A 16,459-nucleotide genomic window follows, 5' to 3' on the forward strand; every position below is an offset into this window, starting at 1 on the left:
AAAAAAAAATAAAAAGGAAGGACTGGGAGCGAGGGTGGAGGTGCCGGGGAATAAAAGCCGCTCTGTTCCCGCGGCCCGGGCTCCGCGAGGCGCGAAGCCACATGGGGAAAATGTGATCCCAGGCCGTGCTATTTTGGTGAAAAGACTGGGGGAAAAGAAAAAAAAAAGCTCGGTTTCGTTTCATCCCGATGTTTTGCCCAGTTCTCCCGCACAGATTTTCTGTCCGGCTCCTCAGCCCCTGACCTTAATAGTGAGGGAAAAACCAGGCTGGAAACTCGGCTGCCTCTTGGAATGGATTTTCCCCGCAGCCAGGAAAGCAGCTGTTTGTGCCGCTCTGGCGTGGCGGGTCCATGAGTGGGGGAGTCTCTACATTTTACAGTTTTCCCTGAGGGGGAGGCGGGCTGAGGCGACGGTGGGGGGAAACACACACCCCGACCACCTCCCCGCCAGGGCCGCTCCCAGACGTGAGGTCATCGGGCACCGCCGGGGGCGTCCCGAGCCGACAGGGAGGTGTCCCCGCCGCTATGAGGGGGAACAGTGGGGACCCCACGTCCCAAAGGGGAACCCCCGGCCCTGAGGGCACTCTACGCCCGCCATGGCCGGCGACGCCCCCTCAGCGATGCCCCCTCGGTGGGGCCACGCCCCTTTCGTACAACCACGCCCCTTCACGAGGAGGTCACGCCCCTTTCAGGGAGGTCACGCCCCTTCAGCCCAGCCGGCCCAACTGCGCTCCCTTAGGGAGGCCCCGCCCCCTCGAGGAGGCCCCGCCCACCCTCGCGCGGCCCCGGCGGGCTCCGGGCGCGGGGCGGGGCCGCCCTCAGTCGCGCGCAGGGCGGGCGAGGGGAGCGGAGCGGTGTCGCTGTCCCGGCTGTGGCAGCAGCGGCGGCGGGCGAGGCTAAGGCGGGGCGGCGGCTGCAGGAGCGGCAGCGGCAGCGGCGGAGGAGATGGCGCTCTCCGTGCCGGTCAACGGGCTGAAGGAGAGCGACAAGGAGCCCGTCATCGAGCTCTTCGTCAAGGTACGGCCAAGGGAAGGGAAGGAGCGGAGCGGAGGATGGGAGGGGGGGGGGTCCCGTGCGGGCGCCGGGCGCGCGCGCGCTCCGACCGTTGGGCTCCGCCGCCCCCCCCTCCCCTCACCCCGCCGCTCTCCCGCCCGGGGCGCTCCGAGTCCCCTCACGGCTCTCTCGGGACCCTCCGCCCGGCACCCCTCTCTGGGCACCCCCTGAGGTGCGGGGCGGCCGCGCACAAAAGCGGGGAGCGAGCGAGGGGGAGAGAGAGAGAGGGAGGGAAGGAGGGAGGGCGTGTGCCCGGCGCCGGGAGCGGGGTGCGGGAGCCGCGGCTGAGTCAGTGCGCGCAGATGGAGCGGGCGATAGCGCGGACCCGGCGGAGGGGGGGGGGGGGGGGAAATAAAGTCACTCCGGGGAAAAAAAGTGTTGTGCGTTTTGCCGGAAGATTCTCTGCCCGGCCCGTGCGTGGCCGGACCGCGGGCAGCGGCGGAGGGCGAGCGACAACCTCAGCTCGCCACAAAAGCATCGCCCCCCGCGGGGTCGTCGCCCGGCTTTGTGTGCCCGGGACGCGGCGGAAAGGTGGCAAAAAACACCGAGTTACCGCTCGCTCCCCGCCTAAGAAAGTCTACTTTTTGTGTCGGAAACCGACCGCCAGTTTTTTTATCCGAACCAGAAGAATGAGCATGTGTTGTACTGCCCTTATCTGGCGGAGATACCATATGGTATCTCCACATGTTTTGCATTCATTTGTTGCTGTATGATGCAATATTTTGCATCCTCCGGGGCTCTGGTGATGCAGCATCTTACTTTTGACTTCATATCAAAAGTGCTCAGTGTAATTGGTGGTAATCTTCTCTTTTCTGTGCTTAAACGCCCTTTAATGAAAAGGCTCTGTGGAAAAGTATTTAAATTCTTCGGGTGAAGTTTCTTTCTGTTGCAGTGAGAAAATCGGAGATCTCTCCATCTGAGATCTTGGGAATTGCTTTGTATGAAAGCCACGATGACAAACATGGAAATTTCCAGCAGATTAGGTAGAGCTTTGAAAATAAATTATTCAATATAGGTTTTATTTATACTCTAAAAGCGTCGACTTTTTCCCCCTTTCATAGTTTTGAATCGTGTCAAGAGGCAGTAATGGGACCAAGGGAAAGCAGTGGAGGATTCTAGACCTGATTTTAGTCAGAATATTTAGGCTCTTAGTGTAGAGGTTAGAACTTACAACTCCATCAATTAAGTTACAGCTTACTTTGCATTATTTATAGCAGTGCTACTTTAATATAACATGCCAACTTATCTGTCCTAAAGTTTACTGGCTGATTTTTTTCTTATTTTTAAACAACTTAGAGCAGTGATTGATGGCAGAAGGATTTGGGGGCAGGGGAAATAACCTTTGTGGGTGTGTTTAAAGAGAATATTTCATGCATGAGGAGTGGCATGGAAGAAGTTGTAAAAATAGTTGTGAGAAAGACGTGTTCATTCTGATTTAATCTGGACCAATAAAGGTTGAGACTGTATGAAAGGGGATAATCAGTGACATTTTTCTGTCCCTCTCACTTCTTTATTGGCATGGGTTTAAGAAGGCTAAATTTGGGATTGTCAGTGAGTTGTTTCTCCCTCAAGGAAACCTTTTCCCGGTGACTGCTGCACACTGTCTGCCTTTAGGATGAAGTTCAGGTTAAAAAAAGAAGTTATTCTTGTCTGCCCTCATGATGTTCAGGTAAAGGTTATTTCCCTGTAAAATCCTTCAGAGGAAGAACAACCCCCCCCCCTGCCCCAGCAGACAGACCAAAATAGTTGTTTCACCTGGGTGTTGTTGCCTGTCCCACACCTTATTGAAGCTGTTAAGCATTATCAGGGTAGTGTTTTTGTAAAGCCTATAAGAGTCTTGTTTTCTGACTCATTTAGATGGTCACCTCAGCAAATGCAAGCAGAATATGGTTATTGAATGGAATGTCTATAGAGGGGAGCACTAGATTTTGATTTAGTCATTTTTTCCCCTGGTGTCTGCTGCAGTTTTTCACCTGGTTGTGGCTGCAATGTAGAAAAAAAAAAAAAACCAAATCTGAATTTACCGAGTGTTTCTCGACGTGGCCGATCACTTCTCAGGCAGTGTCTGGGCTCTTGGTTGGGCAGCAAAGCTCTTCAGGCAGGGGTAGTGGAAAGGCTCCTTGACCAAAATCCAGCTCTCTGCCAAACGCCCGCGGCCCAAGGGCGGGAACTGTATGACCTGAGCACAAAGGATTGTAGCAGCCCAGACTGAGATGAAACAAAGGTACGGATTAAAGCTTGAGAAACAAACCTGTGAAGCAGGAGAGAAAGGGTTTGGCTCCGAGCCCAAGACGTTGGGTTTGAACCTCATTAAATTGTGATCAGTAACAAAATAGGCCGGGCACAGCATGGGGAGGAGCACACACATGGCTGGGTTCAGTTATGAAGAACTACGTGGGGCTGTTTGTCACCAGCAAAGCGATTTTTTTTTCCTCCAAAGACACTGTATCAATCTGCTGTTATTTGTATTTTCGTTGCCTGTGATGGTAACTACCCTCAGAATTAGGGTGCTTAGGTAGGAAAATATGTTACAGCGCTGAAAGGGAGGTGATTGATCTGTTCCTTGGCCTCACAATGAGTAGTTTCAGCAGTTTTTCATTACAGAGCCAGTGGGCTGCCTGTGGTCTCTTTTAGACCAGCTGTAAATATTTTTCAAGTCTTTTCTCCTGAGAGCTGATTAGGAGAAACCAGTGATGTATCTGATTTCATTTAGTTTCCTTGTATGTCTCCATGTTTTATTCATGAGGGAGGCCCACTTCCATTGTCTAACAGGAATATTTTTCTCTGCCCTAGTGGCATTTGGGAGTAGTGAAGGCTGCATTGTGGTGAGTGTGCTCACAGAAACTTGAGCGCTGTGATCTGAGCACAGCTTGTGTAGGTCACTTGGAATAATAGCTGCAGCTTAGTTGATCATGTGTGGAATTTTATTGTAAATAAAAAGCGTGGTGGACTGACCTGGTCAAATAGAACAGGGAAGTCACAGGACAGAGTTACAAAACTCCTTGTGCAGCTCCTTCATGGGAGTGTGCAGAGGACACGGGGATGGAGCTGCTGAAAGCCCAGCCCTGGTGTTCTGGAGGGCAGTCAGGGACTGCACCCTCCTGTAACAGCGAGGTGAAGGCACGCAGGGTCAGCGAGTTCAGTGTCAAAGGCAAAAAACAAGACTCAACAAACAAGGATTTCACAGTCTACTGGCACGAGATGGGTCAGACTAGATGTAGGTAGCTGTTGAGGAAGATGCTCTCCTCTCCCCTGGGTGATGTGTGTATACTTGCAAATTAATTAGACCTCGGATTTCTGGCAGCTTTCAAAGATCATTGCGAAACTGGGCACCTGCTTTGAAAATCAGATAGTGTCTACTATTTGTTTACCTGTGAACTGTACTGTCAGGAGAAAAAACCCTGCTATTTCACATTTCAGAAATACCCCACTCTGAAACACTCCCGGTGACTGTAAGAGAAGCTTGTCTACATTTTTGTATATCTGAATTAAACAGAGATTTGGCAGGTGAACTGTTTGTCTTCCGGGCCCTGGGTCTGTTTTGTTCAGCTCAGGAAGGGGATGTGTGGATCCTGCATCTCCAGCAGCAGCTGGATGGGAGCTCAGGGCTGGGCTTTGCCTGGATTCAGGTCTGCCTTTGTCTCACTCTGCTCATTCCCTTACGTAAGCTCTGATGTGTCAGTCTGGAGCCCTATAGCTGCTGTATGGTGGTTTATAACAAACCACCCCATGGTCCTGTTTGTCAGCAGGTTTCTTTCCCTTTTTTCACCTTCAGTGTAGCTGTACAGTTTAAAGGCACGTTGATACAAGGAAATAACAGGACTGGAGACATGCAACATTGCTTCTCAGAGATAGCCTTGGCAGGGCTGTTGCTTGATAATCTTATTAGATAAGTCTCCTCCTTATGTAGCAGATCATCCTTTGGAGGGTTTGATGTAATAACCTCAGCACCTGAGAACCTCCTCAGCCTGCCTTTGATAAGTGTCTGGTATAGACAGCAAAGTGTCTCTTGTGAGCAAACACTGGGGTGTTGGAAAGGAGCCCTTTATAAACTGAGGAGTAACCATCTTGTATCCTGTGCTCAGTGGCCAGCAAACTGTATTCCTTTAAACTCTGCTTGGGGAAGTTCTCACAGCCACAAACATCCTTGGCTTTCTGATTGGAATCTGATTGCTCAGACAGAAACTGGTGCACTTGGTACAGCATTGTTAAAAGTACAGAGTTGGTATCAAGTGTAAATGTTAATTATTTTGCAAAACATTAAAGCCTGCTAGCAATCATTTCCAAAGGGATTACACAGATGAGTTAGCTTTCCTTCAGTCAGGAATTGCTTCTGAGCACACTGCAGCAGTAATGGTTGTATTCCCTGGGATCCATCCTCCCCTTTCCAATGATTAACATCTACACAGCTCTGATTGTCAAGAGAACTTGTGTTTTACTTTGCAGTTGAAATAAGTCTTAAACACTTAGTGCACTTTTCCTCCTTTTCCCCTCAAAGGAGTCTGAAAGCTGTCTGAGTTGCCAAATTCCAGCTCCTGGCCCTTGGCAGGCTGTGGATCATCCTGGGCTGTGCAGTCATGGGCAGTGGTGCTTGTGAGTCACTCACTCCGTGCTTCAGACAAGTGCTCTATGCCACAGATGCATTCCTCGAACACAGATACTGCTGTAAAAGACAAATCTGTCCTCAGTTTTCCCAGCTGGGATTTCTCAGGGTGTGTATGGAAGGCTCGAAGGGGAAGGAACAGCCTGTGTGTCAGAGCACTTGGTGTGGGACAAACTTCAGGGCCTGGGTGCTGTGGGGATTCTGAGCCCTGTCCTGATGCTTTTGTGTGTCAGTCACTGACTGGGGGTGTGAGCAGGGAGGACTCCACAAAGCAGGGGAGACCTCACTGAACACCAGCATTCTTGGGAGAATGTAGGAAGAGAAGGAGAATCCTCCTCAAGAGAACCTTGTCTGTAGGTAGAGATAGATGAGAAGTAACAGAGGGATATGAGGAACACTTACATAAACTGGGTTTCACTGGTAGGAAGTGGGTGGGAGGTCTGGGACAGTATTAGCATCCTAAGAAGTTAGTAATCATCACCCTCCCAGCCTGAAGTGACTCAGTGTCCCTGTCTACTCCTTCCCTGGTTAGCCTGCCCTCAGCTTGTGGATGGAAAGGCAGTTCCTGATGTGAGCACTAAGACTGTCTTCAGTTGGAACAGAGTGAGCAGAGAAGTGATTGGTTCTGCAGCTGCACTTGGGGATTTTTGAAGGCTGAGTTGTCCCTTACAGAAATCTGTGTTTGGAAGAATCTAATTTGGGAATTCCTTGAACTTCTAGCTAAACAGTAAGCTATGTACTCTGGGAAGTGACTTTTGAACTCTGAGGGTTGATTTTTAAAGGTGTTCATTAGCTGAAAGGGACAAGAAAAGCCCTGGACTGTTATTTTCTCACCAGTGTGTGTTCAGATTCTCTTTAAATGAGGCATTTATTGTGATGTGACAAACACAAGGCCTGCACACTTTTATAGCAGTGCCTACACCAATTCCAAGTTCTGGCTGGGCTGGACATGCCACTTAAAAATCCACAAGAACTGCTTTTAAGACTGGATAACTGTACTTGTCAGTAATTGGATTTGTTGCCTTTTCTTGGGAGTTGTTCTCTTTTCCCCTGTAACTGAGCAGTGGAATTCTCTAAAGCCTTAACTGGACAGCGTGGGAGAAAACAAGGTGGTTTTTGTTTGCCAGTGCAGACACTGAGTTTGTCTAAGACAACGAAATTTAATTAAGGTGGTGGTTGGTTGCAAATTGACGGTCCATGGAAAAATAATTTACATCTGTATTTGTCATCCATCTAATTTGATTTTTATCTTCAAAGTTCTTTGTAAATAACCCATAACAAACAGCTTATTGTCCTAATCAGGTCTGGGTTTTTATCCTCCATATTCTTCACTGTGGAATAATACAGTTTCACTCTTAAAAGAGGTGCTAGGTGTTCATTTGTGGTATTAAGTGTTTGTGCATATTTTAATAGTTAGAATGCCCAAACCCAGAATGATTGTCTTCATGGGAGTTTAAACAGAGGTTTATTTAGAATACTTTTCCCCTAGAAAAAGATAACACTTAATTTTTTTAAACTTGTTTTGAGTAGTTGGAGTTTTTTAATTCCAGTCAAACACATTTGTGGCACAATCTGATTTTTAGGGCTCTGAATGCTGTGTTTGTTTATGCTGCAGTGAAAAACAAGCTAAACTCTATTAATTACAAATGCCTTTGTGTGTGAGTTCTCTGAGGGTTCAAACTTATTCCTTGTATTGTTGGCCAGACAAAGGGCAAGGAACTTACAGGAGGAAAGGAAATGACTTCGTTCTGAACACTGAATGTCCATATTAGGTATAAACTAAATATAGGAGTGTAATCCAGGAGTGAAGTCATATCTGTGTATTTTCATGGGAAGAGCTAATGGGATCAGTCAGAGCTACTGGAGCAGCTTCAGGCTCTTTTGGCTCTGTTGAAACATTACTATTTTGGCTGGAGTTTGCTGCCCTGTACTTTGGGGAGCTGCTTTGCTGAAATAAAGGAAATAGTTTTTTACGTGGTTTTATCTAAAAATAAAATCAAAGCAAAGCATCAGTCCGTTTCTGTAGCCTTTCAGAGGGATGTATTAGCCACCCTGGTGAGCCAGGCTGTCCTGGAGCTTCAGGAGATAAGGCAGAATGTCCCAGAGGAGGGAGTTGTGCTCTGGAACAGCAGAGCTGGGATCCCATCTCCCAGGGGATGTGGAATTGGGGCAGGGAGGTGCCTTTCACTCACTGAGTTTCACGTTGCTTGTGCTGTAGAGAGATCAAGCCTTCCTCAAACCCTTCGTCCTGCAGCTGCTCTAAAGTAAAAATTCCAGCCCCAGTTTTGGTCTTTGAGAACGTTTTTCCTTCCAGAGCTCCAGAACGTGCTGTTAGCAGGGAACAGGCTCAAAACTGCACTGATTTTCGAGGCACTTTGGGGACTTTGGGCAAGTTCTTTGTTCCTTGGTGCACTCCTCTGTGGATGCTGCTGTTTGCAGTGGGATTTGGAGGCAGTTGTGGTTTCTGTATTCCTGATTTTTACCAGCACCTCGAAGCTCCCAGGTGGTGGCTTTTGGGCTGACATTTGGACTTGAAGCTCCTCTGGGCTCTCCTGCTCCTCTCTGCTCACCTTTGCTCTGTAAATTAGGTTATAAAGTACCACAAACACAGCTCTTTGTTTTTCTGACCTGCAGAAGTGACGCAGATTCAAAGGTTTATTTGAAAAATTCTTAAATGCCAAAGATGCAAATTTTAATTGTCTTCTGAGCCCCAGTGACAGTGTTTGCAGTTCTTTGCTATAATTTTGGTGCTTTGTTATTTGGTGGGGGGTAGATTTTGAAGTAGGTCTCTTGGGCTGTAGCCAAAGCACACACTGTGCTTCATTAACAAATTTAAGAAGTCTGGGGAGAGAGAGAGAGAGAGAGAGAGAGAGAGAGAGAGAGAGAGAGAACCATGGTCATATAAAATGCCCATTCCAGGGTTATATGCTGGATACCCAAAAACAAGTTTCAGGCATTATAAAAGAAACCCTTGGTGCTGTATAGTTAATTGTCTGTCTCCAGTTCCCTGCTAGAATATGGCAAGAATGTGTCAAGCTGTTACACAGCAAATTTTCGTCAGTGTAGCCCTGCTGATCATTTAGAGATTTGTTACAACGTGATCTCTCTGTTAAAGGGGCAGCAGAGTTGCCAGGCTTCTGCCACTGGGGAATAATTTAATTTTCCTGGGCCAGGTCAGGAAGTGTCCTGTGTGTGTCTGTCCTCAATAATCCCAGGGTTTTGTATTCATATCATTAAGCTCATTTCTCCACTGAAGAAAATGGGGGTTAGTATTTAATGCAGGTTTTGGTTCTGACTCTTTCTTCATCTGATTCTCCCAAAGGATGAACACAGGATAATTTCTGTTCTCCAAAGGACTAGAAGTGCTTAATTAATTAATTTCTGCTGAGTTGTGAACTTACTTTAATACATCATGGAGATCCCAGAGCTTTTCCCAAAAGCTTTTCAGTGAGAATTGGGTAGCAATGAACGAGAGTTGTAGGGAAGTGAGACAAGTCTGCTAATTATTTTGTCAGGAGCAGCATCACAGGGCTAAAAATATCATCATCCCAAAATGGGCAGTTGCTGTTCCAGTCAAATGTCTGACACAGTGGGGGCTTATCAGAAAGGTAATAACTTAAGAGGCTGCTTGAGTGGGCTGATGAACATTCCTTTCCCTGGTGTAATTGCCAGATCTCAAGTAAATGCAGGGACTTCAGTTAATTTTTTTTTAAGCTTGTTGAGTTTTAAGGAATTTCAGCTGATGTGGAACTTGGTGCACAAAGGTGATGGAGCTCCTGAGGGGACAGGGGTAACTCAGGTTGGTTTTCCCCAGGGTGGTGTTGATGTCAATCTGCTCATGGGAAATATAGACTAATTATCCTGGGCATTTTGTGTTTCAGGGAATTTCAGGTATAAGCACTGATCTTCTGCTTTTTTTCTCTATTTTTCCTGTTTTGTTTAAAGCCCTGGCTCTTTGAGGTAGCAGGGATGGCCTAAGCTGTTCAATATTGTAACTCTTTAAATTTGTGTGTGTGTGTGGAGGTTGTGATTTGAGAATTTAAGTCTAACTTGATACAGTATTCCCTTTTAAAAGTCAAATAAAGGGGTTACACTGCTCAGTGGAGTTCATGTGAAGATAAGACTGAGAGATACAGGTGCTGGAAGCTTAATTTGGAGCTCTCTGAGGGCAGCTGTGCAGTTTGGAAGGGAATGTTCCCTCTCTTCCTGAAAGACATTTTCATGGTTTTAGATGGCACATAACGAGGGATTTGCTCATTTTGTCACTTTTTTTTAATGAGAAAAGTTGCCTTTTTTCAGAAAGATATTGGGGAAACACATTGGAGTTCAGTTACAGTGGCAGTAAGAGAACAAGATCACACAGAAAAGACACAGGAGTGGTGCCAGGGGCTCACCCACTGACAACACACCAGGAGCAAAGGTGGTTTTGAAGTCACTGATATGAGGGGCCAAACTGCTGCCCTCTGAGGGGAGGGGAAAGGTGTTGGATGTTTTATTTAAAATCTTCTTAAGGTTGTGAAAGAATTACAGGAGTTAGCTTGCTTGTCAGAGACCTTAATAGTGTGAATAATCTTCTTAATGGGTGCTTAAATCTTATTTTGCTCTCAGACTGAATCTTTAGTGACTTTTTAACTTACTTTAGCAGTAAATGTGTAGAATAGGTCCCAAAGTGCTTAAGAAAAGCTGTGCTGTGGTATCAGCTGGAACATTGAGGGAAAAGCAGCCTGAAGCTGTCTGGAGACTTGCCTTTGCTCCTGTCTCTTTTGAAGAGGCTGACATGGAGCTTTCAATGTGCCACGGGTTTTTCTCTATTAAGAAAAATTTTTAGAGGAGAGTCAGTTCCTAAACATGACAAATGTCAGCTGTTAATGAGCACTGGGAACTGATGGAGTGTGTTAGATATTGAACAGCTCTGCCAGATGGGAATTCTAGTGGAAAGATGAGGTCAAGAAAAACAAACTCCAGGGGAAATACTTAAAATCTTCGTTATTCTGAGCTCTTCGTGTGTGGACTTTTTTCCCTTTCCCTTCACAAGGTGGTCCACACTCTTCAGCTGGGACCCACCCCACAGCTCTGGGACACCATCCTGTTGGGCAAGGGCTGTGTGGTGGGTGGTTTCCAGGCCTTTTTCATTCACCTTTCATGTGCATGTGCTGATAGCAGCTCCCACTGGCTAATTATTAAAGCAAGAGGATGTTTTCACCACGTTTATGGGATGTTTATTGCTGGAACACTCCTTGGTGTGTCTGGTGGCAGAAGGACAAACATGCTGGCGGGAGTTGTCCAAAGTTGCTCTTGGGTTTGTGCTGGCAGGGCTGCCCTGTTGAGGTGTTTGGATAGCACAGAGCCTGAGATTGTGTTTACTTCCATTAATTTATGCTTATGATACCTTTAAATTGTCTATATTAATGTGGTTTTTCAGTGCTCTGGTTTACACTTACCAGGACAATTGAGTTAGAAAGGAAAACCCCACAGCTCAGGTTTCTGCACAGAATCTTTGCAGGTTGAGGTTGGAATCAGTGTTCCTTGCTCTCCATCAGTGCTGTGAAGTCAATGAAAATGAGTGTTTTAAGTTCCTGTCTGTGCTGCTGCTACTGCCTGTGGGTTTCCAGTACCAGCAATGAAATGTTTGATCTGTGTTACACATGCCACAAAAGTCCTTCTGATACTCTGACTCTTTTGCAGGATGTGGTTTTGGGGTTCTGACCTTTCCTGGTTCTGTTTATTGGGCCAGGAAACTTCTTTGAGCTGTCAGCAGTGTCAGGCCTGTTTGCTGCACTGTGCCACTCCTGGGTGTGTGTTGAACTGTCCCTTCCATGCTTGATGTGCCTGGTGGCACAAGGAACCTCTCAGAGGGAAAGGCTTTCCCATGGGAGCTGTGGCACCAGCTGTGCCCTGTCCTGGAGGGCAGAGGGTGAGCTGAGAGGGAAGGTGAGTGACAGGCAGAAGTGTGGGCTTGTCATTCCTCAGGACAAAGCTGGTTGGACCAGATTTAGTGGCATCACCATTCAGGGCCTGAGTCTCCCTTGCTCCCTGACCTGTTCCTGCTGTGAAAACACAAAGCAGCTCCTTCCTCAAACCACAGACCTGAGAGGGTGAGCAGGGATTGAACACCATGTGCTGCAGACCCTCCTGTGCTCCTGCTCTCTCCCCTCACTGCCTTGTCACCTGGTTTATTCTTTGACTGATGCTTCATCAGTGTTTGGGACACTGGGACCCTCTGAGATGGTTTGGTTTGCAGGGGGAATGTTTGCCCAGAACATCCCAGAGCTCCTCCATCCCCAGCTGGAACAGCAGCTCCCTGGGGAGGTGTTTGGTTGCTGTGCCATCAAACACTGGCACATCCTTCTGTGGGTGTCACTCTTTACATCTTATCTGAAAACCCCTCAATGAGCAGCACACAATCCTGTTTATTCAGCTTGGCAGAGCCTGCAAGGATTTGGACAGACAGTACCAGCCCCTTTTCAGTATTTCATGTGTGGAACATCAAACCACTCCTTTCTGTATTCTCTAGTCCTTTATCTCAGGAGTTTTGAATTGCTGCAGGTTTTGCACTTGAATCACTTTGTTACCTTAAACCATTTCCTCTCAAAACAGTAATCCTTATAGGATTATTATTAATTACTCAGTTTTTGAATGAGCTTACTGCTCATTAAACATGCAAGGCTGATTGTTATCTGCTGGTTTGAGGCCATGGGTTTGCATCACTCTGGTTTGCTCATGCAGTTTTCTCAGCAGGTTTTTTTTTATTATTGTTAAAACTGAGGCATATTTCAAAATTTTTGAGTTCTAAATATGAATATCCCCTCTCATTTAGTTGTCTGTTCCCCAATCTGTTTATTAGTGGAACATTATTCTTCCAGACTTTGCAGAGGGCAGATTTCTTAGCTGGGGGAGTGGGGACTTCCTTGGTGGGGTAATCAAATGGCTCCAGTAGTTGTCTCTGGTGAAAAGCATTCTATGAGATACATCTAAAATGAGGAGTCAGGTTCATTTTTATGCAGCTGCAAAGACAAACATTTCACAATATAAAGGGATTTTTTTTTCCTTCACTTAGCTTGTTTAGCCACTTAAACGGATGTATTTTTACTTGTACTCTCTGGGGGTTTGTTTTTTGGGTTTTTTTTTTTTGGAAAAACAATCTCTTTTGAATGAAATCACTGCTCCAGGGGAAGAGAAAGGGAGGAGGTGACTTCCTGGGCTGGATCAGCTCAGCTCAGACTTCCAGACAGTGGGATAAGTAGATTTTTTTCTGTTTTTTTTCCCTTTCCCAGTCTCTGGCACTCTTCCCTGGGCTGAGCTGCCTGGCATTGGGAGTTGCCAGTAGTTTTACTGTGGCTGTGATAAACCAGGGGGACTTCTCAGTGAGCAGACTGGTTTGTTTTACTGCCTTGTAACTCTCTCCTTCTTATTGGAACTTACTTTCTTATTTAAGTTTCCTTTAAAAGCAGCTTTGTTTGTTTATCATGTGACACTGGGGGGTGAGTGCCCTGCTGTGGTTTTGCTCAGCTCCTTCTGTGCCACATCTTACAATTAACGAGGTCGGGTTTGCACCCTTTTTGGAAGTTTTTTAGTTACAGGCAGCTTGTCGAGGGTAACACACGAGGTAAAAGGCCCTGTTTGCTTCCTGTGGGATGTGTGGCACTTTCTTCTGCCTGATCCTAATCCCTGCTGGTGAAAACCTGGCAGAGAAACACAGATACACGATGAAGTTCTTGAGTGTATATCCTTCAGTGGGCAATGGCAGAACTGAAAAATTAGCCTAATTGTGGGCAGGTTGGCATGATTTAGTGATTGAGATTTTTAGACTGGTTTTGGAAGGAATTTGAAATAAAAACTCAAAGCTTCTCAGTATAGAATGAACATAACCTTGTTGAATTAACAATACTCTAGGCTGACATTAGTGTAAAGAAGTCAGTGTTTAATATTTACTGTGATGGTGATGAGGATTAGACACTGAAGATATCCTGGACTATTATGGCCTGGATTAAAAGACAAGGCCATGACAACTTTCTGCCTTCTAGTAGTGGGCTCAAGCACAACTGTTACGTGATTAACCCCCTGCACCACAGGTTGTGTGGAATTCCAGGATATTCCTGCAATACTGAAAGGTTTAGAGTTCACTGCCAGCACAGCTCTGTTCCAGTGGAGAAAATGAGAGTCTTGCAGGAACATCCCCCAGGCTGGTGAGCCTGTGAGAAGGTCCTGAGGGATCCCGAGGGTCCGAGTGCTGTCCCAGCACGGAGCTGCTCGGGCTGAGGGGCTGCAGCAAACAGGGACAGAAAACGGGCCTCTGCAAACAGTTACAGAGCAGAATTCCTCAGCTCAAGAGCACTGGAGCCAAAAGTTTCTTGGCATTCTGAGTGCATTCCTTTTCCAGTGTGTGCTCAGAATAACTTGGGACTTTTTGGAGCAGAAGTGGGACAAACGTTTGACTGGAGACAGAGGCTGTGCTCAGTTCTGCTGCTCAGCTGCAGCTCTGAAAGTGCAGCAGCTTTTGGTCGTGGCACTGGATGATATTGGGCTATAATCCTTTATTTCTGAGTCAAATCATCCAAAAAGCCTGTCCTGCCTAAACAAAAGCAGATGCTCTTTGTTGTTTGTTAATTTTGAATGTTAAACTTGCATTGGGAGAGAAGGAAAGTTTCGGGACAAGTTGGCTCTGCACCATAAATGCATTTGACCTTTTTTGGTCCTCACTGGCCACTTTGACTTTGGCTGAGGAGGATGGACCTGAATGAAAGCCACAGCTCAGTGCTGTGCCTGAATTTTTAAACACTTTTCCGTTCAGTTCAGTGATTTTAAAGCAGCTTTGCTTTGGGTTCCAGTGGGCCAAGTGAGGTAAAACTCAATGGGATGGGGGCACAGAGCATGTGCTGTTACTGGGGTGTAACCTCAGGGACTTTGCTCTGAGTACCTTGGTTGAAGTTCCCATAAAACTTGAAGATCGAGATAATTTCTCAGTCAAAGAATTGTTTCTGCTTCAAAATCTGAATTAGCTTGGCAGTACAAAATGTATATTCTCCTTAGATGGGATGAAGTGTTGTCTTTTTTTCAAAGGTAGATAAGATCTTACACGTGGCAAGAAAAAAAAAGGTAGATGAGTATAAATCTATAATGTCTGCTCAGTGTAAACACAGCAATGTGACTGTGGTGGGAATTGCTGAAATGCACCCTGCTATCTACAGGACAGCAGTGTGGTTAATTATTAACATCCATAAAACACAGCTGCTGGACAGGCAGTGCAGAGTGAAGTCATCCCTCGTGGAAGTGTCTGCTGAGGTGGGAACACACAAATCCACGGAGCTGGAACCTTTACAACAGCTACCCCTACCTGTTGTGAGGTGTGGGCTGAGCTTCTGTAGAGCAGAGTAACCAAAGGGACTCTGTTTTATCCTTTCTGAGATGCTTTTGGGATTTGTTCTCCTGAGCATGAGAAGTCTCATGGCAGCTTTTAAGACAATCATTAATCTGCTACAAGTTTTATGCTTTACTTTCCAAAGATAAAGGAGGCAATTAGTAATTTATGGCAGAAAGACAACCTCCTTTTTCTTTCAAGTCTTCATTAATGACACTGATAAAGGTTTGAAGGAAAACAGCTCTGTTTGTTGTCCACAACAAAGTTTAGGGAAGGAGAGTCAGAGCTGACAGGAGGGACACTTGTAGAAATGAGTCCATAAGCTGCAGGAACATAAGTGAGTTTGAATCCTCATGTCCTGGTATTTATTGACAACTATTAAAGTAGACTCAGCCTCATCTGCAAAGGCAACATGAGTTTTCAAAAATAAATAAATAAATAAAAACTTTCTGAATTTAAGACAGTTTCATTGAAAAACTTAATGTTTTCCTGGTCTTTGAAAATCCTGCTGTTGCTCTTAATTTACAAAGTCTTTCTTCATTCTCCCCCCTGTGATGATGAAAGAATTGGCCAGGTTTTGAGAGTTGTGCTCATTAAAATTACTCTTGGAAGGACTCTAATAACAATAAGCAAAATCCATTGAAACTCATCTGATATAAAGTACATGTTAAGATCTGACATATGTGGCTGCTTTAACTGCTGAGCCAGTTTTCAGAGCATTGAATTTTATAACAAGATTCAAGGTTTCCAGTGCCTGATCCCTGCCCACTGCACACTCAGATTTTCCAGCTCAGCAATACATCCATGTTGTCAGAGCAATCATGAGATCCATGCCATCACTGCCAGCCCTGGGGGGCTACTGCTGCTGTCTAATGGCCCTTTGTTGGGGCAGGACAAAGACTTATTGATGAATTGTCTATAAAAAAATGGGTTTGGGATATTACTTAATTGTCAGTGAAGTCTCTATGTACTCACAGTTATGTCTTTCCTCCCAACACCTGCAGTACAATAAAGGTTCTCAGTTCCTGGGTGCAGTTGGCTCCCTGGAGCACTGCACAGGGGCTGACAGGAGCAGGGAACTGGAAGAGGACTCCAGTGAATTAGCAGTGCCTTGGAGAAGAAGGAAAAAAGGATAATAAAGAGCAAAGAACAATATTGGTGTTGGGAAACTGCCATCAAAAGGTGTGGCTGCTCAGAGGAAGATGTTCAGCTGCCGGGGCAGTTGGATCATCTTCAGTGAGACAGAGCTTGTGTTGACTGAAATATTGTTTGGGCACATTTCATGAGGACATGGCAAGTAAATGGGTTACTTGGCTTCATAAAAGTGCAGATTTCAGTTGCTGTTTGGTTTGCCTTTAACTAAAACCCTTCAGTAACTGTGAGCACGTGGAGATGGCCCCGTCCTACCCCCTGATCCCTGTGTCCCCTACCCCCTGATCCCTGTGT

The 16,459-nt window shown here is 46.1% G+C and overlaps 1 protein-coding gene across 1 annotated transcript in view; it reads left to right on the forward strand.

The window, feature by feature from the left end:
* Positions 1–836: 836 nt before the first annotated feature.
* Positions 837–16,459, forward strand: part of CLIC4 (chloride intracellular channel 4) — a 29,520-nt gene continuing 13,897 nt past the window's right edge. The window contains exon 1 of the mRNA XM_051807318.1: positions 837–1,016. Coding sequence (XP_051663278.1) covers positions 945–1,016 — 72 coding nt within the window. The 5' untranslated portion in view covers positions 837–944. The remainder of the gene's footprint in view (positions 1,017–16,459) is intronic.

The sequence above is a fragment of the Manacus candei genome, unplaced genomic scaffold, assembly GCF_025592945.1.
Source record: "Manacus candei isolate 608988 ecotype Guabito, Panama unplaced genomic scaffold, ASM2559294v1 h1tg000070l, whole genome shotgun sequence".
NCBI classification, from domain to species: domain Eukaryota; kingdom Metazoa; phylum Chordata; class Aves; order Passeriformes; family Pipridae; genus Manacus; species Manacus candei.